The sequence below is a fragment of the Fusarium poae genome, chromosome 4 (genome assembly GCF_019609905.1).
Source record: "Fusarium poae strain DAOMC 252244 chromosome 4, whole genome shotgun sequence".
NCBI lineage: Eukaryota > Fungi > Ascomycota > Sordariomycetes > Hypocreales > Nectriaceae > Fusarium > Fusarium poae.
Genome location: NC_058402.1, coordinates 4047865 through 4070366, shown reverse-complemented (window position 1 = coordinate 4070366; position 22502 = coordinate 4047865). Strand labels below are relative to the sequence as shown.

At 46.8% G+C, this 22502-nt stretch overlaps 8 protein-coding genes across 8 annotated transcripts; 6 read left to right on the top strand and 2 right to left on the bottom strand.

The window, feature by feature from the left end:
• Positions 1–1812: 1812 nt before the first annotated feature.
• FPOAC1_011378 (uncharacterized protein) lies at positions 1813–3647 on the top strand (the record flags this gene model as incomplete). Its single annotated transcript, XM_044855757.1, has 3 exons — positions 1813–1982; positions 2034–2436; positions 2484–3647. The coding sequence occupies 3 exons, from the start codon at positions 1813–1815 to the stop codon at positions 3645–3647; spliced, it is 1737 nt and encodes a 578-aa protein (XP_044703070.1).
• A 756-nt stretch (positions 3648–4403) lies between these two features.
• On the top strand, positions 4404–4937 carry FPOAC1_011377 (uncharacterized protein; the record flags this gene model as incomplete). The annotated part of the gene is made up of 1 exon (XM_044855756.1): positions 4404–4937. One exon carries the CDS (start codon positions 4404–4406, stop codon positions 4935–4937), a length of 534 nt encoding a protein of 177 aa, XP_044703069.1.
• A 2647-nt stretch (positions 4938–7584) lies between these two features.
• On the top strand, positions 7585–9882 carry FPOAC1_011376 (uncharacterized protein; the record flags this gene model as incomplete). Its single annotated transcript, XM_044855755.1, has 7 exons — positions 7585–7640; positions 7702–7821; positions 7878–7949; positions 8010–8132; positions 8184–8512; positions 8565–9472; positions 9523–9882. The coding sequence occupies 7 exons, from the start codon at positions 7585–7587 to the stop codon at positions 9880–9882; spliced, it is 1968 nt and encodes a 655-aa protein (XP_044703068.1).
• Positions 9883–10204: 322 nt separating this feature from the next.
• On the top strand, positions 10205–10853 carry FPOAC1_011375 (uncharacterized protein; the record flags this gene model as incomplete). The annotated part of the gene is made up of 4 exons (XM_044855754.1): positions 10205–10296; positions 10352–10467; positions 10517–10648; positions 10696–10853. The coding sequence occupies 4 exons, from the start codon at positions 10205–10207 to the stop codon at positions 10851–10853; spliced, it is 498 nt and encodes a 165-aa protein (XP_044703067.1).
• A 1612-nt stretch (positions 10854–12465) lies between these two features.
• On the bottom strand, positions 12466–13989 carry FPOAC1_011374 (uncharacterized protein; the record flags this gene model as incomplete). The annotated part of the gene is made up of 1 exon (XM_044855753.1): positions 12466–13989. One exon carries the CDS (start codon positions 13987–13989, stop codon positions 12466–12468), a length of 1524 nt encoding a protein of 507 aa, XP_044703066.1.
• Positions 13990–16581: 2592 nt separating this feature from the next.
• On the top strand, positions 16582–18072 carry FPOAC1_011373 (uncharacterized protein; the record flags this gene model as incomplete). The annotated part of the gene is made up of 1 exon (XM_044855752.1): positions 16582–18072. The coding sequence occupies one exon, from the start codon at positions 16582–16584 to the stop codon at positions 18070–18072; it is 1491 nt and encodes a 496-aa protein (XP_044703065.1).
• A 346-nt stretch (positions 18073–18418) lies between these two features.
• FPOAC1_011372 (uncharacterized protein) lies at positions 18419–19709 on the bottom strand (the record flags this gene model as incomplete). The annotated part of the gene is made up of 2 exons (XM_044855751.1): positions 18419–19132; positions 19182–19709. The coding sequence occupies 2 exons, from the start codon at positions 19707–19709 to the stop codon at positions 18419–18421; spliced, it is 1242 nt and encodes a 413-aa protein (XP_044703064.1).
• Positions 19710–20106: 397 nt separating this feature from the next.
• FPOAC1_011371 (uncharacterized protein) lies at positions 20107–22458 on the top strand (the record flags this gene model as incomplete). Its single annotated transcript, XM_044855750.1, has 6 exons — positions 20107–20136; positions 20187–20215; positions 20262–20776; positions 20830–21536; positions 21603–21794; positions 22036–22458. 6 exons carry the CDS (start codon positions 20107–20109, stop codon positions 22456–22458), a joined length of 1896 nt encoding a protein of 631 aa, XP_044703063.1.
• Positions 22459–22502: the final 44 nt, after the last annotated feature.

The window sequence follows — 22502 nt, the reverse complement described above, 5'->3', positions numbered from 1 at the left end:
TGATGTGGCCTGAAGGCCATGTCTTGCGAAAGGATTATGGAGGGCAGATAGAAAGAAAAGCCCATTAGATAACATGTCCGGACATGTTTCAAGGATACACATATTTTAGCAGCAACGATTCCTAAACAAAAGGAGACCCCATCTCATTTGGATCCTAGAGTAGAGCTCGGGTATTCCAAGCAGAGATTGATTTGTCAGTTCGGCTATCTTGTGTCTGTTGACTTGAGCAAATAATAGGTTTGAGTTCTCTTTATCGGCCCTTTCTTAATTAATTGATGATCCCCAGTGTCAAGTGATATCCGTGACGTGTGTTAACCGATTGACTACAAGTTGCGGTTGACGGAAGACCCGGCAGTGACATGCGAGGTAATCCTCGTTTAGCAAAGGCATAGAGTCATGATGTGGGTTGATACAAGGTGTTGGACTAGGGGATTGGAATTCTCCGAAGTCCGTAGATGACATGCCATGCCACAGCACACCCCGTTTGTAAACTCCAGTGTTGGTTCACATTAAAGTATGGTTCATTGGAGTTGTTGTGATTGGAAGAGTTGACTGGGCACGTGAGATGTAGATATGCATTCCATGAATTAATTGAAGAATTTATTATTACTTGAAGACAAAACTGGTTTCCAAAGGGCTGAAATGAAGAGGAAGAGGGTGGCGTCAGGTCAGCCCTAGCACTAAAGGCTTTAAACGCCGATGACGCCGTGGCTGTGGGAATACCGGGCATTGGGGAAAGCGGCTGAAGGAAACATGCACCCAACCCAGATGGTTTCGGGGATGTCTGTCGCTAAACGAGACGCAAAGTCTGGAGGTCTGGAGGTCTGGGGATGGTGGAGTCGTGGAGAAATGGAGAAATAATGGAACAGAGATATATTTCGGCCGAGGGAGGGCCGTTCGGATCTTGCTTGGCCTTGACATGACATGTAAGAAGAAAAGACGAAATATCCAAGACGGGTAGAAGATCAACAAAAGTTGGAGAAACAAGACTTGGCGTCATTGCTACTCATGCCAAGATTTGAACGGGCTGATCGGCAAACATGACTTGACTTGGCACGAGTACCAAGAGATTTAACGATGGAAAAGTCTGGGGTAATAAAATCACATTAAACAAGAGGCTAGAGAACAAAGCATTGCACTTTATGTTTGTTCGTGATATATTCTAGTAAAAAGAAACAGATGCTAAATGACATAATTTGTTATAGACTGTCACTTAAATCTCATCTTAAACATTACCTCTTCTTTGACCGGATCTCTCGGGTGTCGTCATTAAAAAAGGTAGTCCAACAGGGATCCCCAGGTCCTGTACCAAAGCAACGCTGCTACAACCCCCAGCTGTCACTCCCAAGCCCCAAGGCACCAAAACAGCCCAAACCGGGCACTTGTTAACCTATCACTGTCTTTAGAATGCGCCATAGAATTCATTCGGAATTGAATTGCATCATGTTCTAGCGTCATGTTTACAAACAGTGTTCAGTCTTCGTCTCTAGCTCGGGTATTTCCCCAGCTTTTGCAACCCCCCGTGGGTGACGGAGTATGCTTCTCTTGCAACCCCTACAAACCAAAATGGGACGGACCGATTTGATGGTCTCGAGACCATCTACACTCAAGTTATTCCTAATTGGACACTCTCTTTATGGACTGACATCACCGTCATCCCTACAAACGATGCACAACGTCATGAGCACGACTCGAATTTGTCTTTATTTATTCTCGACATTCTGCTCACATTCTAGATAATGACTGAAAACTCATCAGCACTATTCATCAAGGCTATTATTATTGGCTTCACAGGCCTAACTTCTGCCCATCATGGCGCCATCTTTCATGACTGTTTACTTCGATGACCAGAATCCCAACTCAGAAAAGGGCAAGGAAGCTGGTGCTCGTCGGTCCCTAGCTGGACTCGACTATTCCCCCTTGCCTCGTGTTACAGGAAGATCCTTTCTTCTTGCGACCTTTGTCTCTATGGGTGGTCTCCTGTGAGTTGCATTTATCCCATCCCATAATCTACACAAGCTAATGCACTGTAGTTTCGGCTATGACACTGGCCAAATCTCTGGCTTCCTTGAGATGCCCGACTTTCTCGACCGCTTTGCTCAAACCAACAGCGATGGAGACAAGGCATTTAGTACCGTACGCTCAGGTCTAATCGTCGCTCTTCTTTCCATCGGTACCCTCATCGGCGCTCTCGTCGCTGCGCCTATATCCGATCGCATCGGTCGCAAGTACAGTATTTCTGGCTGGACCTGGATCATCGCTATTGGATTCATCATTCAGATCTCCTCCAACAGAGATTGGGTCCAGATTATGATGGGTAGATGGGTCGCTGGATTGGGAGTTGGCGCTCTGTCGCTTTTGGTGCCCATGTTCCAGGCCGAGACTGCTCCTCCATGGATCCGAGGTGCCATGGTTTGTTGTTACCAGTTGTTCATCGTGAGTTGTTTCTTTTCCGAACAACCAACATTGACTAACAAAGACAGACAATGGGTATCTTCCTAGCCGCATGCTTCAACTACGGAACAGTCACTCACCAGCGCGACAACTCAGCAAGCTGGCGCATCGTCATCGGCCTCGGCTGGGTCTTCACCCTCATCTTGGGTATCGGAATTCTTTTCCTCCCCGACACACCTCGATTCGACTACCGCAAGGGCAAAGTCGACCGCGCTCGCGACACCCTCTGCAAAGTCTACGGCGCTACACCGAACCATTGGGCAATCCACACCCAGATGGAAGAGATCGAGTCCAAGCTACGCGCAGAAAGCCAGATCAAGGGAAACCCCGTCAAAGAGTTTGTCCAGATGTTCAAGGCTCCTCGCATGGCGTACCGTATCTTTCTCGGCATGGCGCTCCAGATGTTCCAGCAGCTTACCGGTGCCAACTACTTCTTCTACTACGGTACTACCATCTTTGCCTCTGTGTCCATTGACAGCTACAAGACACAAATCATTCTCAACACCATCAACTTCCTAGTCACCTTCATCGGTCTATACATTGTCGAGCACTTTGGTCGTCGCAAGTCTCTTATCGCCGGAAGTACTTGGATGTTTATTTGTTTCCTCATTTTTGCCTCGGTTGGCCATTTCTCTCTCGATCGCGAAGATCCTTCCACTACCCAGGGCGCAGGTGTTGCCATGATTGTCTTTGCGTGTCTCTTCATTCTTGGTTTTGCGACGACTTGGGGGCCTATGATTTGGACCATCATGGCTGAGATCTTCCCTTCGCGCTACCGAGCAAAGGGCATGGCTCTAGCGACCGCCAGCAACTGGCTTTGGAATTTCCTTCTCGCATTCTTCACGCCCTTCATCACAAAAGATATTGACTTCCGCTATGGGTACGTCTTTGCGGGATGTAATCTTCTCGGCGGTCTTATTGTCTACTTTTTCGTCATTGAGGGCCAGGGTCGCACGCTTGAGGAGATTGATACTATGTATCTCGAAAAGGTGAACCCCATCAAGAGTGCCAAGTGGGTGCCGCCTCCTCCCGAGGAGATGTCGAGGATTCGAAAGCAGGCTGGTACAGATATTGAGACTGCTGCCCATGGCGGTTCAAGTGATGATGAGACTCTGGCACGTCGTTCGGGTGTGACTGATGGCGGTCACGGACACAGGAAGGAGGAGAATGCTGGAGCTACTCATCGCGAGTAGAGGGACTGTAATCGGACTGCATTATGACGATGAATGAGTGTATGATAACAAGTTTCAGGTTGTATAGTACTTACTGATCCATAAAATACTACCAAAAATGATTTAAACATTTAAAAAGTCTCTCAAGTCTTTTCGATGCACATCAAACCCGTTCGTGCTATAGTAAATCACAGTAGATCAGCTTAGAAGGATGATGTTAACTGTCAGTATCCTTTATCTCGTCACCTCTCCACAAATACAAACTTCGTACCTCCAATATTTTTTGTCGCTGTCAAAACAATGTGTGAGCCCAATTTTCCACTGCTACTAGGTATTGTTCTGGTGTCCATACATTCTGGGTCTGGGTCTGGGTCACTTAGCGGCAGCTGGCAGTGGCGGAGCTACCTATTGCCTCTAGTTTCTGATGAAGAATTCGACACTTTTCAATGCAACAATCCTGGCCTGTTCACAAAATTCGAGACTCCCTATTCAGACAATGGACCTCATTATGGAATTTCCCAAAGGAGGGTCCACATGTCGCTTTTGTTCGCAGCTAATCACACCCTCTGAAGCTATTGCTGATGCAAAAAACAATGACCATCGTTCCTTCAGTATCAGAAAAGATGCACTCTTCACTGCTTTTCGAAAATGTTATAAACCTTCCTTCGAGATGCCGGAATCCTTCTCCCTTCACCGGAATCAAAATATCATCCCCAACTTCCCTCCAAGTATTATCTATCGAATCCGCAGCGTCACAGCGTACGGCACACCGCCACCATGTGCAGAACGTCTGCATACTTCACCCGATGCGAGACCTGCAAGCAGGACATCGACCACTGCCTCAAGGTCGATGACAAGTGCAAGAACAAGCACCGCGGCTTACCCTACTGCAGCGTCATCTACCCCGTCAACATGAACGTCGAGTGGGTAGACTTTACTCACTGTCTTCCCTGCACTATCAAGCGAGGCATGCTTGATGATCGAATGCAGGCGACCATCGACCAGGAGGCCAAGGAGATGGCAGAGAAGCCCCCGTCCAAGACCGAAAGCGATGATGCTCTCATCATGAAGCAGCTCATCGACGATGTCGACAACCAGGTGGAAAGGGAGAAGCCTGGCCGTATCCGGGAGTGGCTTAGCGGACATCCCAACGTTCGAGCTGGTGAATGGTTTGACGAGGTTCAGGAAGACAACATCGAGGAGGAAACTGAAAGTGGCCCTGGAGTAGGTCGTGGAGGCGGTCGTGGTCGAGGTCGTGGTCGAGGACGTGGACGTGGACGCGCTCGTGGACGCGGCCGCCGTGGCAACTAATGTGCCACAGAACTCTACGAGCGACACAAATATATGCCGTTCAGTATTACTGTCGAGGCATGATATCTGTGAGTCTGTTCTTGATCATGATTTCTGGTTGAGCATCTGCTAACATCCGCAAAGATAATAGAACGTCTGCGTTTTTCTCCGAACAGTATCGTCAACACACGAGATTTGTCTCAAATGCCAGCCTCTTGGTTGGATGGTTGACAGCGGTATCACCAAGACGTCTGGCACGGGCAAGCGTGGGATTGGGGCATGGAAGCAGGCAGAGTGATGAATCAATGGATCAACGGTTACCGACATAAGCTCAAACAGTATCGTTAGGGATTTGTTACTATAATAGCGAAGGTTGACTATCATCGACATCCCATTCTCTGAACACTGCACCAAAGCTTCAAGACGTGCCATGACATACATCAATGCAGTATGGGGCGCTATATTCTAATACCTCGATACTCTAAGTTGGCCAGGAATGCAAATAGAAACACATTTACACGGAGCGCTATGCGATGCCCGGCATTAATATGGTCAATCAGTGCCCAGTGTGCCGAGACAAAGGAGGCGTGTGAGAAAGGAAACAATTGGCGAACAAGGAACGAAGTCCCTGGACCAATTGCCCGTTGTGATTATGAAGTGTTCATAGTGCCTCTCACCCGAACATACCCTGATTAAGAATAGGCATTGCCGTCATCAGTAGTTGTTGGATAGATGCTTCAATGTTTCAACACTATGACTGACTTTTGACAGTACAAAAGTTAGACAAGTCGAACATTCGTATTTATACAATGTATGTTTAACATTTCGTGAATACCTAGCATTCTTTTAACGTTCATATTCTAAGCACGTCGCTGAATCTACTTCTCATTGCAGATTTTACAACGTATAAATGAAGCTGGATTCCCATGTCCAATCAGCCTTTGAACAATACTACCGCTATTCAATAACCACAACAAAGACACAAATCTCGGAACAACTCAACATGTGCAAACAAAGAACAGAGAAATGGGTTTGTAGATACTGCCAAAAACCAGTCAAGGAACATACGTACCCTGTCAAGAAATGCAAAAGCCAATCGGAAACGGGCGCCTGCTGGGAACAGGTAACCACGGACTATGAGACAATCGGCGTGTATGATCCTGAATGTAAGTTCTGTGATCAACCTCGAAAGTGGCCACCAACAGATTTGGACAAGGAAATTAGACCTTGGATGTAGCATCGCGAATAGTGTCTGAAGCACAATAAGATTCATTGTTTAAACTCTTGTTCTGTTAACCTTGTGAACAACAAACTCTACCAAGGCGAGTATAAATGTCACTTCCCCCTGCCCTTTGCACGTTATATCCCAGCTTTCAACCAAAACCAGTTCCAAAACCACAGAACCAACCACTTGTTCCAACACGTCACCGAGAATCCAACATCCAAACCGTTCAGTATGTGTCAAACCATCGAGACAACATGGAGATGCGCGAGATGCTCCGTGACCGTCGTGGAGAGGAGTTCCATCAAAAAGCCTTGCGATACATACCTAGAGAAAGGTATCTGTACAGGACCGACACTTACTCTGTTGGACGACAAGTATTTGGAAAATCCCGATTGCAAGATTTGCAAGAACTTCAACAAGGGTAAAAACGAGAAGGAAAAGGCACGGAACTAGAAGAGGGATTATTTGATGGATACTCGGGGTGATTCATTGATGTTGACGCAGGATCGTTAAGCAACAATAAATATCTAGCTGGTCGTTGAATAAAAAGACATTTTGGCTCCAACACGCACGATTCTCTTATACTGTTAGTGATTGTCACCAAGCTCCGGGCATGGTGATGGGGGTTTAATTACGCGAAAGTGTAACCATGAGACCGCCATCAAATCTGATCCACGCATCTATATGTAGGTATAAAAAGCCAATTAAACATTTTGATAGTTCTTTCCTGCTTATAAAGAACCAAAGTATAATTGAAGAACTAAAATTTACATCTAGAAAACAAAACGAGCCATGTGCTGGGTAGTCCAAACCAATCTTGTCTGCGATCGTTGCGATCGCCTCATCTTAACCAAGAAATCCATAAAACGCGCATGCCCGTCTTTGAAGAAAAATGGAAAGTGTAGTGGTGATATCAAAGAGGGAAATATCGATGAACAAGTCAGCTCCTCGCAATGCAAGAATTGTGCAAAGGATCATTGACGATCAAGGTGTTAGGAATTGGTTTGATCCTAAAATTCGCCTTGAAGTAGGAAAATACTGAGAACGTGGACTCTAGTAGATCTCAAAGGTATTGTGGGGTATACGGAATATCTATCAAGTCTAACAGATAATAAAAGTTAAAGTTCTGTATTATTCGTGTTGATACTCATATGTATATACATATATCTCTACTTGTTTAGCTCAGGGTAAGTTGTTAATGTCGGGATCGAAGCCGATCAAGTGACATGGGATTCGAAATCCACAATCTTATCTCTCTTATCTCGTTATCTAGCGAATCATATCTCTATTTAGTCCTCTGAACTAACCTGATCCTGATCAATTGACCGAGCTTCTCGGCCGACATCAAGTACATGATCTTCAGCTCGCGCCCGGAATTTATTTTACTTTCCATGTCCCGGAATTCCGAACCCTCATAAACATCCTCGCCTAATTACAACGTCCATGCCACGAACAAAGACGCGTGAACCACGTGTGAGACGTTCCTGTGAGCGCTGCCGGTAAGCCACTGAACAAGACTCTTTTTAGAACATGATAATTAACATTGATTGTTATTGTTAGTCAGAAAAAGATCAAATGTCCTGCCGAAAAGCCGGGTTGTTCGCATTGTCGTATCGCGAATGAGATTTGCACGTATCTTCCTCGTAACCATGTCAACAACAGCAACCCCAGAACATTTTTGTAATTATATGCTAGAATGTCACTGTGTCTCTACTTGGACTGACTATTTTGTTTAGCAGACCACTCAAGGCGCAGCTTAACAATGTCTCTCCGAGTACATCAGTCGAATCTTGTAGTCGCGAACCCGAGTATGCTGCCCAATCTCTTGCGGCAAACCAAACCATGGTTAGATGCTAATCACATTCTAGGTCTTTGACGAAGGTAAGTGAGGGTCAAGATGTCAACAGTTGGCATAGTCGGGCCGGTTCATCAAACAGCGTCCATCAGCAGTTGCCGCCGATAACAGCCATGCTGTCTGATTCTCCATCATGGTGAGATGAGATACCCAACCTCATATCTCACCCATTCATAACCAAGAATAGGTCGCCGGCAAATCCAGAACCTCCAGTAGATCTACTCAGTGATTTCGTAGGTGCTTACCGCGAAAAGGTCTACTTTCAACCACTTCCACTCTTCGATCCACGACGTCTCCATCTGAAGATTGGCACATTACCGCATTATCTCCGATGGAGTTTCCTAGCCCTCACCCTCAATTTCACGAGTCACAACTTCTATTATGGCCTTGAAGCCAAGGCTATTGAGTATTATACTACATCGGCGCGGAGTATAGTTGTCGACATGGCAGCTGAGGGACTTGCACAGCTTGAGGTGATGCAAACTTTGTGTCTGCTCGCTCTGTGTGATCACATAGGTAAGTTTCTTTCCGCGGATCACATACAGCTTTTTGACGAAGCGGGCCCTAGCCGGAAAGACATCTCGAGCGTGGATGATGGTTGGAATGGCGGCAAAACTCGAAGCTCTTCGACTATTCCACTCACAACCTAATACCAACTCTCGACACTCCGACGATGCAATCTCAAGGTGTCATTGGAGTATCTCCATCCTGGAGAGTACATTCATTCCTAACTGCAACACCTTGCCCGACATAACAGGCGCCCCAGCGTATCCGAAAAGTGTATCGCGCCCGACACCGCTACATTCTTCACACGGTATGAAGAGCTACTGCGCCGACTTGACTGATGCGTACGAAGGAAACATTCAGGATGTTGGGGTCAACGCGACATGCCTGGGGTACATCTCAGTCTGGGGGTGTATCATCTCTTATCTGCGAGACATCCGCAACGGAGCCAACGAGTATCCATGGTTAGCAACATCGAGGCACAGTCAACTCACCGTCAAGTTGTACGAGCTTGAGAACATCACGTCGCACAGACATCTTATCCGCAACGCGCCCTTTCCCGATCAACCCTCTGAAGATCTGAGCGAACATCGAGAATACTGGGCACCATGGGTGTCATTCCAAATAATGATGCACGCCACCCAAGCCGTTCTTAATAATCCCTTCGTTCAACTCGTCGCTCTTCGAAGAGCAGGTCGCAATTTCCAACCACGATCTTTTCTACAAAACACAGTCGATCAAGCGCTATTCCACGCAGAATGGGTTTCCCGACTAGTCCAGATGTGCGCTGATCGCCAGTTCGAAGTCAATGACCCTTTGATCGGGCAAGCTGTTGCTGGCTGCGTGTCGATATTATGGATCTTCCAATTTGCAAGAGATCGGAAAGTGTCAGAGAAGGCGAAGGAGAACTTGATAACTTGCGAGACATTCTTGGGGCACTTGGCAAGGAAGTGGCCTCATATCGCCGAAAAGGTAATTCCTATGCCTTGTCGATGTTTTTTTCTAACTGAATCGAATCATAGCTCGAAATTCTACGAACCCTCAACGTCAAAGTGGCAAAGCAGCAACAAACACCGCAGGAGGACGAATCGACCAGCGCAACTATAAAGTTTGAACCCGAAATGATGTGGGAACTGCTTGATCCTGCCATGTCGGGCGTTGATTGGGCTAGTTTGTGTAGCGCGGCAAAGGACAAAGGCTCACACGCGACAACGAGTGCTACGATACGGGTTGCCACCAAGTTTGTGCATCCTATCAACAATGAAGTCGAGAGAGCGCCGTTGCCGGATCCTGAGCATAATCTGTTTGACCTTGAAGATATATATGGCGAGCCGTTTTTGGATCAGTTCTTTTCGGATTCGTTATTGGTTAACATATCATAGTTTAGTATAGAATGCCACGGATAGGCAAAACTCGTCAATATTCTAGACGTTACCTACTGACAAGATATGAGACAATGTCCGTAATTTTAGTGGCTGATGGAAAGCTGTAATACGAAAGTGAAACATTTGAAATATCAGAACCGCGTCTAGATTCAGCCAGTGCTGAAGGTCTCTGCAATTATCTAGCTAGAATTGACTTCAGCTTAAGCAGTGGCGTCGGCATTAGCGCTAACACTGATGTCTACTCGTATAAAGAGCCCATCTCCATCTTCAGAAACCGAAAATCAATTTCGCATCACTAGGTATCAATCCAGCCACCATCATGCGTGCTGAACAAACCCTCCTCGCATTCAACTCCCTATTCGGCGCAGCCACGGCACCATTTGGATGTGGTGAAGTCAATGTTTTTTACACGTAAGGATATCCATGTTTACTAATTGCAAGCATTAACGATTTTGATTTTGGTTAGTGGTTTACCAGGACGTCATCAGTATGTTACACAGCAAGGCTACGATGCCAAGCTGGTAGAGGAACAAATCTTTAACCACACACGTGAATTGCGCGAGGCTGGATATAACGTCCGGGGTATGAACAGTCAGACTGAAAAGGTCAAGGTTCGAACTGACTTACTTAGCTGTTTGGCGAGGACCCGAGATGCCACCAAATGAGTTCGTTGACCAGATGAAGGGTGTTCACTGGCACGCCGCTGGTATTGGCTTTGGAGTAAGAGGATCACAGATCCCAGATGTCATTGGTCTTTTCGAAGGTAAGTTTAGTCATTTTTGAGAGGAGTAAATTACTCATCCTTCACAGAAACCATCGACATCTTTCGCAAAGAAGCTCCTGATGCCAAGTATGTCTTTAACTACAATCCTCTCACGTTCCTGTGGTCCGTCAAACGATATTTTCCTCTGTCAAGCGATTGTAAGGACCAGCCGGGCAAGGACTTGGTAAGTGGTATCTCTTCTTAGGGTTTTTCCCATTGTTAATGATGAGTTATAGGGATATGTGACGCTTTGTGAAGAGGCTTGCACCTAAATTGTAAATTGTACCCGATTCTCACTAGCAATACAATTTATTTTAGTAATCAAATCGTATTCAAGTTTTGTTCGGGTCACGGTTGATAGTAGGGTTACTTTGGAGACTCGATAAATACTACCAGTGGCAACTAGTCCAAGGCATCTTTACATTAAACAACTTCGTACTTGATAAGAACAGAAGTTCCAATCAGCAGATTCATATTTGCTAGAATGCTAATAATGAAAAGGGTATGTGTCGAACGTCAATGAGTGGCCGACTGTGTGGTCTAGTGATTGATAAACCCCCGTGTACTGTCTCGGTCTGTTTCATCACCTTTAAAACCCTTGCTCAGAATTTCCTATAGGCTCTCACGGTAATTGTAAGTTTACACACAGTTAAAAAAGTCTTATGAGGTTCAATAAACCAGACATAGAAGTGATCCGGCGTGACATCTACCGAATTACGTTTGCGAAGACACAGTTAGACTTAACGATCAGAAATTATTGTGATGACGAAAGACGTCATAAGATAGCCGGAGAGTAAGCAACCATGATAAACCATGTAAAACAGCCCTATCGAAATGGGAAATATCTTGGACCTTTCCAGAAGAACAACCTGCCTACCTTCGCACACCATCAGGGGCATCTTCCGTAGGACAGCAGGCGATTACACAGTGTCAGGACTTCTGCACCATCATACAGCAAGCATGAACCTCGCATGACACGGGAATAAGTAAATAACACACCTCGCCACGTGCTACCATCTCCCGTCCCTCCCTTGCAGCCCGGGACGCTAGGAACTGCCGTGTCAGATCTGCCACCAGGGACGTTACAACCTCAAGCAAGCCCCTTGACCGGGTTCCTGGGAAAACGTGTCAAACGCGGGGGCGCAGAGGGTGTAGTACTGTCATGTACGGACGGGGTGCAGGTGACAAGTGATGAGTTCAAGTGCAGATTTACCCCTGGGCCTAGCAGAAGGGGGGCACTACTTTGGAAAAAGGGAACCCATGACATGGATGGAAGGAGGCTGGCATTTAATGGTTGCACAGGGTTGGACGTTTTGGGGCAACAGCCTAAATCGGGGGCGGCGGTCGATGTGGCCTGTGAGCAATCTCACGATAGGGATACCACTCTGGCGTGTATATACACCTTTGGGCTTATCAGATATGGTGGGGTGGGATATCCCTGCCTGTCTGGTCTGGTTGGTAGCAACTGATACGAAACGATATTGGAGAAGTTCAATGTGTCTGAAAGGAATACATTGGTGAATATTCGATGATAGTCAGGTTGTTGATGGGTTCGAAGTGTGGAACTTGTGAATAGTGTCGTTGTTTATGGTTTGGAGTTCTTACCCGAAGGTGGTGCGGTGACGTACAGGATCACAGGATAGTTACAGTGCATTTGGAGAAACGATCGACAAGCAGGTACTTGACGACATGGGTTATAATCGATTAATTCCTCTTCCAGTATTGGTGGCATGTACCTGACCTCTCCCAACGAGACATACACCGTACAAGAACTGCATTACTATTTGGTCATTAAACTATCGATGGCACCGAAACATTTATCCCTTGAACGCCTTTCCAGTACTGACATTAAGCTTTGTCCATACAGACCCAGTCGACATGTACCAAGCAAACTGCACAGGCCAATAGACATGCATCATCCACAACCAAGGCAAAGGATCCCAAGACTCAAAAGTACCATCCTTCCAGTATATCAAGTGCTGCGCAAAGGCATGAATGGACTTGGAAACATGGGATAGTCCCGTGGTTCCTCTGAAGAGAGTGTGGTAGAATGGACAAAGAACAAGCTCGACAAGATCTTGACCGACCCAGTAGTAGTCCTGAGGGTTATTGGGATATAGAGGAGGCTGGGAGAGCGATCTACGATCCGAAGAAGGTGACAGGACAGAAAGATACTCGTCGACAATCTCGGGGGTATTGTTAAACAAAACAGTCGCTGTGTGGACTCTGGGGTTGCATTCGATAGGGTATATCGTAACGTCCTTCTCAACGCCTGATCGAGTGCCATCTTCATCATCCTCGTTAATCAGAAAGTCGAAGCTCATGTGTCCAGTAAACTTCTCGCCACCCTCCTCAGCCTGCTTGAGTGTAAAGTCGAGCATAGCCTTGCTAAGCGGAGAATCGGCAGGGAGAGCAGAGTAATGCATGAGAACATCTGCAGAACGGCAAGCGACAAAAGCGCACACACGACCTCTGATGACCAGTGCGTGTGTGCAGAATTCTGGACCGGTGATGTATTCTTGGATGATGAAGGAGCATTTGGCGGTATCGAATGGGATGGTGTCGATGCGCGCCAGGGTAGCGTCTTCGGAGGACAGAGGAAGGAGAGGCATCGTGAAGCGGGCAACGTCGTCTACACCAACGGGCTTAACCAGATATTGTCTTGCACCAGGCTTTAGTTCAAGACCACCATTGCGTCGTAGGAAGTTGATGACATCCTCCCTGTCTTGTACAGCCTCAGTATGCGGTACCGTCAGACCTAGCGACTTTGTGTGCTCTATGAAAGCATCCTTCTCGTGTAGTCTGCGAATGTCCTCGACACCGAATTGGATCGCTTTGGCGCTTGTGCGGGCTTCAATGATCTCTTTGACGGCAGCGTCTTCAATTGCGGCATTGACGTCAGAGACTGATACCCAAAGATCAACGTCCTCGTAGTTGATGATTTCTGTGATTCGGTTCAGATAGGGATCATTCATGGACGTCTTTGAAGGGTCCGAGGGAACAGGAAGACGGTAGTAGACATCGATTGCACGGGAAACGCGACCGGGAGAGAGGGAGTAGCAGTCCGCGCCGATGACGCGATGGCCGCGACGATGGAACATTCGTGCTAAGGACAATCCCTTTGCCATATTGACGCCCGTGACGAGGATTGTAGTCTTGTCAAGGTCATCTTGATCATTTTGGCTATGGGATGTCGGAGAAGGAGGTTTCGAGGTCAAGCGGTTCCAGAGGAAAGCAATCAACGCGAACAAGACGTTTGTCGGTAGAAAGATGAAGCTGAGAAGGAATAGAGAGAGATTCTTGGTGAATTGCGTCACCCGGGAAGTCTCGGGGTTTGCCATTGTGAGCAAACTTGGAGATGCAATGGTAAATCGTGTTTAATCGATCAATTTCGAACTTCACTTTGACTTTGCTTGAACATCATAGAAAGCTTGACAAGCCTGAAGCTCTAGCTATGGCGGGGGGAACACAAGCTCGAGGAACAAAAAGTCAATTGGAAGACGTCATGACTTGGAGTTCATGTTTCATTAAACGCCGCCTTTCTCGGCCTTCTGTGGAGCAAACCACGGCGCAACACATTCCGGGGTCCCTCCGTAAGACACTCCCTCTACCTACTATCTAGACTAAAGCCAATCTGGATCTAATGTAAACATTAAAAAGAGCTAGAGACAAGACGGAAAGAGGGGATAGATCTTAGCTTGATCTCAGGAATATAAGCTCCGCTCTCAATCCAAAGCGGATATTATTTGAGACCTTGTGATTGCCATTGCATTTCTCTCTTTCTTTTCCCTTGACGTCGAGAATGCCCATTCTCGTTCTGATCTCTTCTGCATATAATCCTACATGCGGGTTTCCACACCGGTAAAGCGCAATGAGCTTCTACTTCAAGTCTCATGTGCAGTAGAAAGCGTACATTCACCAATTGCGACACCCACACTGTTGTCTCGTGGTTGCACAAGTTGCTCCCGGGTAGTATTCTGTATCACCACCATGTGTGAGAGACATTGCGAACAAACTGTGTGCAGTGCCAAATACCGATAGAATGGGTCGAGTAGACCCCCGGAACCGTGAATAGCCCATGAGAAGAGGGGTTTGATTTAATTGTGTTTTTTTCCTTTACACCGGTTGACGAGGTTCTTGTCTCTTCTCCTCTTCCTGTTGCGTATTTCGCTTACTTCTATGACGTATCGATTCTACAACGAGGTTTCATAGAGAACTACCTAGGGGTAAGAAGTGGATGTCAATTCTTTCAACCAGAGATGCAAGAGACCGAAAGGAATAATAACTGAGAGAATTAATGGAAGAACAATGAAATGGTGTTTTATTTGACCGGTCAATTTGAGTTGTGTGTGTGTGTGTGTGTTGCACAGAGTCTTGTACAACATTGAATGGTCCCTGGAAATAGAGAGATAAGATAATTCTGGACAATTGCAGATCAATAACTACAACATTCCCATTCTTCTTTCATCAACTAAAATAAATTCCCCATCTTCACTTTGGGGTCTAGAATCGTCAATTCCTGTCTTTTTAGTTCCTCTCTTCTCATATCCTTAGTCTCTCACTCAAACGTTGGGCCAAGACAACGTGGGGTTAGCTCACTTATGGATGACGCGCACATGCAAGAGGAACTGTTTAGAGGTACCTTTTCTAAGTGTAATCGACGCGGCTCCCTTTTCAAACTGACCCGTCTTTACGAGAATACAGTCTAGACAAACAGTCCATTCATGCTCAATCCAGGCACGCATACATACAATGTCTAACTTAGTAGTTAAATCGCCCCACGCACGCGGATCTTTCCCTCACACAGTCTAAACCTCAGATGCACCAAGCTAAGATCTCGTCAGATTATCGATACCCGAGTCCAGACCAAACCGGAGAGAAAATAGAAACCCCTCCTCTCTCTAGATCACCCCTGGAGATTCTAAATCACACCCCTAGACCGCCCTCAACGTGTCAAGTCCAACGACTTCTATTCACTCGATCAACCCAACTCGGTCTAAGCTACGGTTACTCTACATTAGCCATGTTCACGGTACTTTCCCTCGGCGTAATGCTGCCCCTCTGTTTCTCAGTATATGACACCTAGAGACGTGGGATGCGCAACAACCTCGACGAATCAAGCTAGGATATAGCATGCCGTGCTCCAACGACTCAAAGGGTCCAGCCACTAACTATAGTTCACTACACTTGCACAGCGGGTACCTATCCAGCCACTTCTACCCGTAGCCGTCCAATGCCATTCCATCGAGCACCGCCCCAAAAACTAAAATCTTTGAGCCCCATCATAGCAACACCATCATGACACCAACAGTCGTTGTACGACACCCTGCTTTGGTCTATTTGTTTGTGTGTTGTATTTTGTCTCCTCTTGTTCCTGTTGGCTGTGGTGTGTAAAGATGAAGAAATGCACCTCGCGACCCCCAAAGCTCCAAGCCTAGTCTACAGGTCCTAGTACCTAGTACCTAGTCTATCACCTCATTCTGGCCTCAAAACTGATCCCTTGGATAATTATCCATGACCAATGAGACATTTTACAATGTCTGGAATGTCTCTATACATCCAACACAGCCGTCCATTTGCGTCGAATCCAAGTACCTCTGACTTGTTCTGGTCAAGACCCCAACTTGAGTCTTGTTACCGCTGTCGGCAGTTGGATATTCACTCTCTGCAACCGATCGAACACTGTCTGTTGCGAAACCATCCCTCAAGACCCTCTTTCCATGGCCTCACAACCTTGGACTCCTCCCAACTGAGGGGTTTCCAGATACATAAAAAGCTGCTTATCCCAGCCCTCATTGCAACTTGTCTCTTCTACACTCACAGTTCAACCTGCACACTCTCCTCCTTCTACCGCATCTCACCTCTTCTACACCCTACCACCTTTTTACCCATTTCTCTCACCTTGTGTTACCTTCCTTTCACATCTACCCACCATGTCTGATATGAGTGCTTCCGTCGAGCCCACAGCCAAGGGTTTCGCTGTCTGTGGCTACGAGAAGATCGAGTATGACTTCGAGTTTCTCGATGGCGTCTTCAACCCTGCCAACTCTCAGCTGTACCAGCTCTACTCTCCCTGGGGTCGCTGCTTGGCCGTCATGGATCTGAACATCTTCAACCTCTATGGCCAGGAGATGCAGCGTTACTTTGACCACTATGGCATCCCCCTCACTATCCACAAGACCATGATTGGCGAGAAGGCCAAGTCTATGGATACTCTTCTATCTATTGTTGACTCCATGACCGACTTTGGAATCTACCGTAAGGAGCCTGTCCTTGTCGTCGGTGGCGGTCTTGTCACAGACGTTGCTGGCTTCGCTTGTGCTGCTTACCGCCGCAACACCAACTATATCCGTATTCCCACCACTGTCATTGGTCTCATTGACGCCTCTGTCTCTATCAAGGTCGCTGTCAACTATGGTCGCTACAAGAACCGTCTCGGTGCCTACCACGCTCCTTCCCACACATTCCTTGACTTCACATTCCTTCGCAGTCTCCCTGTGGCTCAGATCCGAAACGGATTCGCTGAGCTGATCAAGATCTCTACCTGTGCTCACAAGGAGACTTATGACCTTCTCGAGAAGTATTGCGAGCAGCTCATCGACACTGGCTTTGGTCGATCTGACGATGCCTCTCCCGAGATCAAGGTCGTCGCTGACAAGATCTGCCGTGCTGGCATCCACGAGATGCTCAAGCTCGAGACACCCAACCTTCACGAGATCATGCTCGACCGTGTCATTGCCTACGGTCACACCTGGTCTCCTCTCCATGAGCTTGTTCCTGAGACTCCTCTCCGCCACGGCCATGCCATCTCTATTGACATGGCTTACTCTGCCACTCTGGCCAACATCCGCGGTCTTCTCTCTTCTGAAGAGCACAAGCGTCTCTTGAACCTCTTCTCCCGCGCTGGTCTCTCCATGGACCACCCTGATTTCAATGCCGATCTTCTTGAGAAGGCCACTGCTGCCATCCTCAAGACTCGTGATGGTAAGCTCCGCGCTGCTGTCCCCGTCAACCCCATGGGTGATTGCGTCTTCCTGAACGATGTCAGCCACAAGGACATGGTCGCTGCTCTTGAGGAGCACAAGAGAATCATGAAGTCCTACCCTCGCGAGGGTGCGGGTATTGAGGCCTTTGTCGACTCCAGCGACACCGGCTACACCCTCAACGGTGCCCCCGTTGAGAACGGCCAGGCCAACGCTCACCAGGTTGCCATGAACGGCGTTGAGAACAGCAAGCTCCATGCCTCTGGCCCTGAGGGCGTTGATGGTCTTCAGCAAGACTCTAGCAGCAGTGACGAGGACTACGTTCTCGGAAACTCCAAGACCAACGGAAACCAGGACAAGGGGATCTTGAGCGACCTCAAGGAAAAGGCAGTTGGTCTTCAGAACCAGGTTGCCAAGGCTGTCACTGTTCAGAGCCAATAATTGCATTATTAGCATGAAAGCAAATTTTGATAGTACGGGAGCATACGAATATTTGGGGATAACATGACCATGGACATTACCCAAAACTATATGGGCACATTTATTGGACCAGGGTTCATTAACACCTTGGGTCTGTTTTTACGCATCATGATACCGGGTCTGAGAACGAGATGATAAATCACTCAGCATCCACGGTTTTACATTCGATTCAATTATACAAACAAGGATATTTATCCAAAATTGTGTCTCTTTGCATTGTGACTGTTACAACATTTAATCTAATTGTACTCTCTATAAAAGCTAACTCTTTCTCAAACAAGAGCTTTGATTGATAGTGGATTCATTTTTAACTGTGATGTCTTGTCCCATTTTTGTCTTTGTCCACCATACTATTAACCATGTCGATGAAATCTTCAGCTGCGTTCTCAGAAAAGAACTCCTTTTCACGGGCAATGCACCGTGAGATATGATCTTGACCACGCTCCAACATCTCCTTTTCATATGTATCAAGAGCGTTTTCTAATTGTAACCCTTCAGACTCCCCAACCTGAACTCCCTTCTTGCACTTGACTATGGCTTTCGATAACATCAATGCGTCAAGCATTGCCATGTTCACGCCTTCACCAACAAGAGGGGTAGAAAGATGAGCGGCGTCTCCCAAAAGTGTAATACCCGGAACACGCTCCCACTCCAAGGAGGAAATTGGCAATCGATACAAAGGCCATGCGTGAAATGGACCTTCAGCATTACCAAGGTAGTCCTTGAGTTGCGGAGCCCAACTAGCAAAGAACCGTGATGATGATAGAAACTTGTTGCGTAATTTGTCTGTATCAGTGTCGGTCATGTGTTTCTGATACTCATGCTCGGGTGCGTCCATTCCGATATAAAAACGATAAGAATGATCAGCTAGCTGTTGGACTGCCATCATCTTGTGCTGTCCCATTGCTAACATAGTCCCAGGTCCAGCGTCTTTGACAGCAGCTGCGTAAGTGGAATTATCGTGGGAGATACTTCCCTCGATAAAGACTTTGCCAGAGTACTCGGGCTTCGTTGACGTGACCTTGAAAAGGGTTAGTTTCGGCACAGACACAATGGGAAACAGTACTCACGAGAGCTCGAACTTTGCTCCATGCTCCATCACAGCCAACAATTAGACGAAAACCCGATGCATAGCTCCCATTATGAAAGGAGATAACATTCTCAGTAGTAGTATTTCCCTTATTGACACTTCTGATATCATGTCCCCACATGATCTTGTCATTGGGAATAGAATCAAGCAACATCTTGCGAAGATGTAGACGATCAATCTCAGGTGCATCGCGATCCTCTCCAAACACGGACTTGACAGTACCCGATGGATTCTGCATGCAGACTCTGGAACCTTCCCAGCGGGCAATGCTTTTGAACTTTTCAAAGAGGCCCCCTTCCTTGATTGCAGGTTGTCCTGATGAGGCATGAATATCCAGAGTTCCGCCTTGGTTGATGAATCGGGGTTTAGGGTCAACATCTCGCTCGTACACGATGAAGTTTATGTTATTGACGTGGAGTAAACGTGCAAGCGTGAGACCTCCTGGTCCAGCTCCGATGATGGCAATGGGTGCTTGAATGCTTACTTGTGAAGCCAAGTTGGACATCATGATAGTCGATTCTAGTTTGATTTGATTGAGTTTTTGGATAAATTAATGTTCTGAAATAAACACAAGTTGGAACAATTACTTCGATGGGACGGACTATAAGGATACTTACAGCTTCTTATACATTTACTACTGTTCACAGTCGAAGTAGTCATCTTGCCCAGAAATTTTGACTCGGACGAATCTCTCAAGTGCTTTGTTGTCTGATCTCCGACATGAAAACATGTGATTGGTTGATCTCGGAAAGTAAGCACTTACTTTTCCGAGGCTGTCCAATAAAGGTTCTCGTCTTCGGCTGTAATGACAGAGGCTATTGTCCCTCCTACATCATAGTTTTCATCTCCTTATCTCCACCCAGACTCATATCCATAACAGTTTTGAAGTCGTTGCTGCCTCTACAATGGCTGGGACTGATGTAGCTCGTTACGCTGTAGGTTGAACATCGCGAGGTCACCGACATGATACTAATGGGAGTTTTAGTGCGACTACTGCAGGCAGAAGAAATTCAGGTATCATTTGTCATTCCTTATATGATCCCGTATCTGATTCTTCTAGATGTACGAGGGAGTTCCCCAAGTGCGGCGCATGCAAGCCATGGCCTGGTCCATGCAACTATTCGCGGGATATTCCGAATACTGGTACCAGTTCCACGACTACCGCTGCGTTGGCAAGCGGTCAGAAGCCCGATGATATTCAATTCCGATTGCAAAATTTGGAAACAGCAATTCAAGGCCTCACCGATATCGTCAATAAAGCGGTGGTAGCCATCAATGAAATATCCTCGATTTCGATGAAAGACAATAATGCCATTATTCCGACTACTTCAGCTGACAATGACGATCAGTCTTCGAGATTATCTGTTGGCAAGCAGAACTCCTTTGCGGTATTGGATGATGCTACCAATTCTGTTCATAGGGTGACTAGAAGCTTGCATCCGTCACTTCAGCAGAGTGCTGCAACCGAATTACAGTTCTTATCTACTTCATTGACGACAGCAGTAGATGATAACCGATTAAGAAGAGATTCTTTTTATGTCCCTCCAAGGCCTCAAGGTTACCAGTTGATAGGAAGTAAGGACGACGTCAAATTACTCAGGAAACGCTGTTTGATAACATATTTGCAGAGTTTCTCGAAAGCGTCTGCCTAGGCGATGCATTCTTCGTGGCACCATCTGAAGAGCAAGTCATCCAAGTGATTTTCGATCCGGAACGCGTTTTACGAAAGGCCTGGATCGTGTACATCGACTATATGATTCTAGCAATGCTATCTGAGGATCAAAGCACTGAAGCCAAAGGGTTCCGAAACAATGTGAAGTTAGCCCTCAACGACAGCAAAATCTTCCTCGAGCCGCACCTCGTACATCTCCAGGCACTCATATTGCTAGCCATCCATGGTGAAGATTATGCATCTCCAAGCCTGTCATGGATGCTTGTGGGTCATGCGTGTCGCCAGGCTGAGGCACTAGGACTTCACTTGTCTAATAACCTAGACTTTGAGACTTATCAGAGACGACTTAGTTTATTCTGGATGCTTTTTGCTGTCGAAAAGTCATGCTCGTTGGCATTTGGCCGGCCATCTTTGCTTCCGTCCAACGCCTTTCCCAAGGTTGAGCTCCCGCAACTGGGACACTTGACACGTTTCCAACCTCGATCTGAATCAACAGATGGGCAAGGACTGTCATCAGTTTTCGGAGCCCATATGTTTCTTGCGCGTATGAAGCTTGCGCGCTTGACAGGAGACGTTCTAGATCTGATCAACAGCGCAGCCGTGGGCTCAAGGAGAGACCAGTTGAAAATGGACTTGATTGAGTGGCAGACTCAAACCAAGCAGGTGAGAATGAGTTCTGACGAAGGAATCAACACTTTCAATACGCGTCCAGGTGCTAATGTTTACCAGCTGCTAAATGGTATCTTGGACGCCGAAAGGGCTTCGTCTAGTTCGAATCAGCTGCGAGAAATGTCACTGGGCATGAGCACCATGAATTTTGAGTATCTACACATTTTTATGGTTCTCACTAGAGCCGATGCATCTTGCGTAGACTCAAGACTTGACGCTGCGCGAGAGGCTATTTCTCTTCTTCCATCGTTGGTGTCTAATTGGACGTCTATATATAATCCCATGACCTGGTGAGTCCGTATAATACAGTGCACTGGAGTAAGGATCTAATGCCCGAAAACACAGGCATCTACTTTATTTCCCATTTATACCATTCTTCGTCATCTTTGAGAGTCTAGTGCAGGGCCATGCCTCTACCTCTACAACTACCAAACGACATGACATCGAGCTTTTGTCAACGACAGTTTTGTATTACTCTAATATGTGCAATCAGTTCCAATTGCTGGCCCCTCTTTGTGAACGTCTTAAGAACGTTGCAAATGTGTTTCACCGTTTAGTTGTCATTCTGGTTGATGGCCATGGCACTTCAGAGCAGGACAAAGATTTGACTCAGTCTACCTCCGATGGGAATGCATTAGACGTCAGTAACTTGGATAACTATGCCGTCAAGACTTTCGAAGACATTCAGGTTGAGCTGGGCGACGAGACTGGGGTTGACTTGAGACAGTATTTGGAATGGCTTCCAGCAGATGTATTTACCGTTGAATCTGTGCCACTTGGAGATGTATCAGCTGGGGTTATGGCCAGCGAGACATTGAACAACTTTGTAACCGGCGTGCAAGAGGATGGTTCACGTGGCACGAAGCGCCCGTTCGACGTCATGTTTGACTGGTTTTCATGGGATTATCATGACTAGATGGCAAAGAAGAAAGTTTAGACGTGAACAAGTTCTATTATACA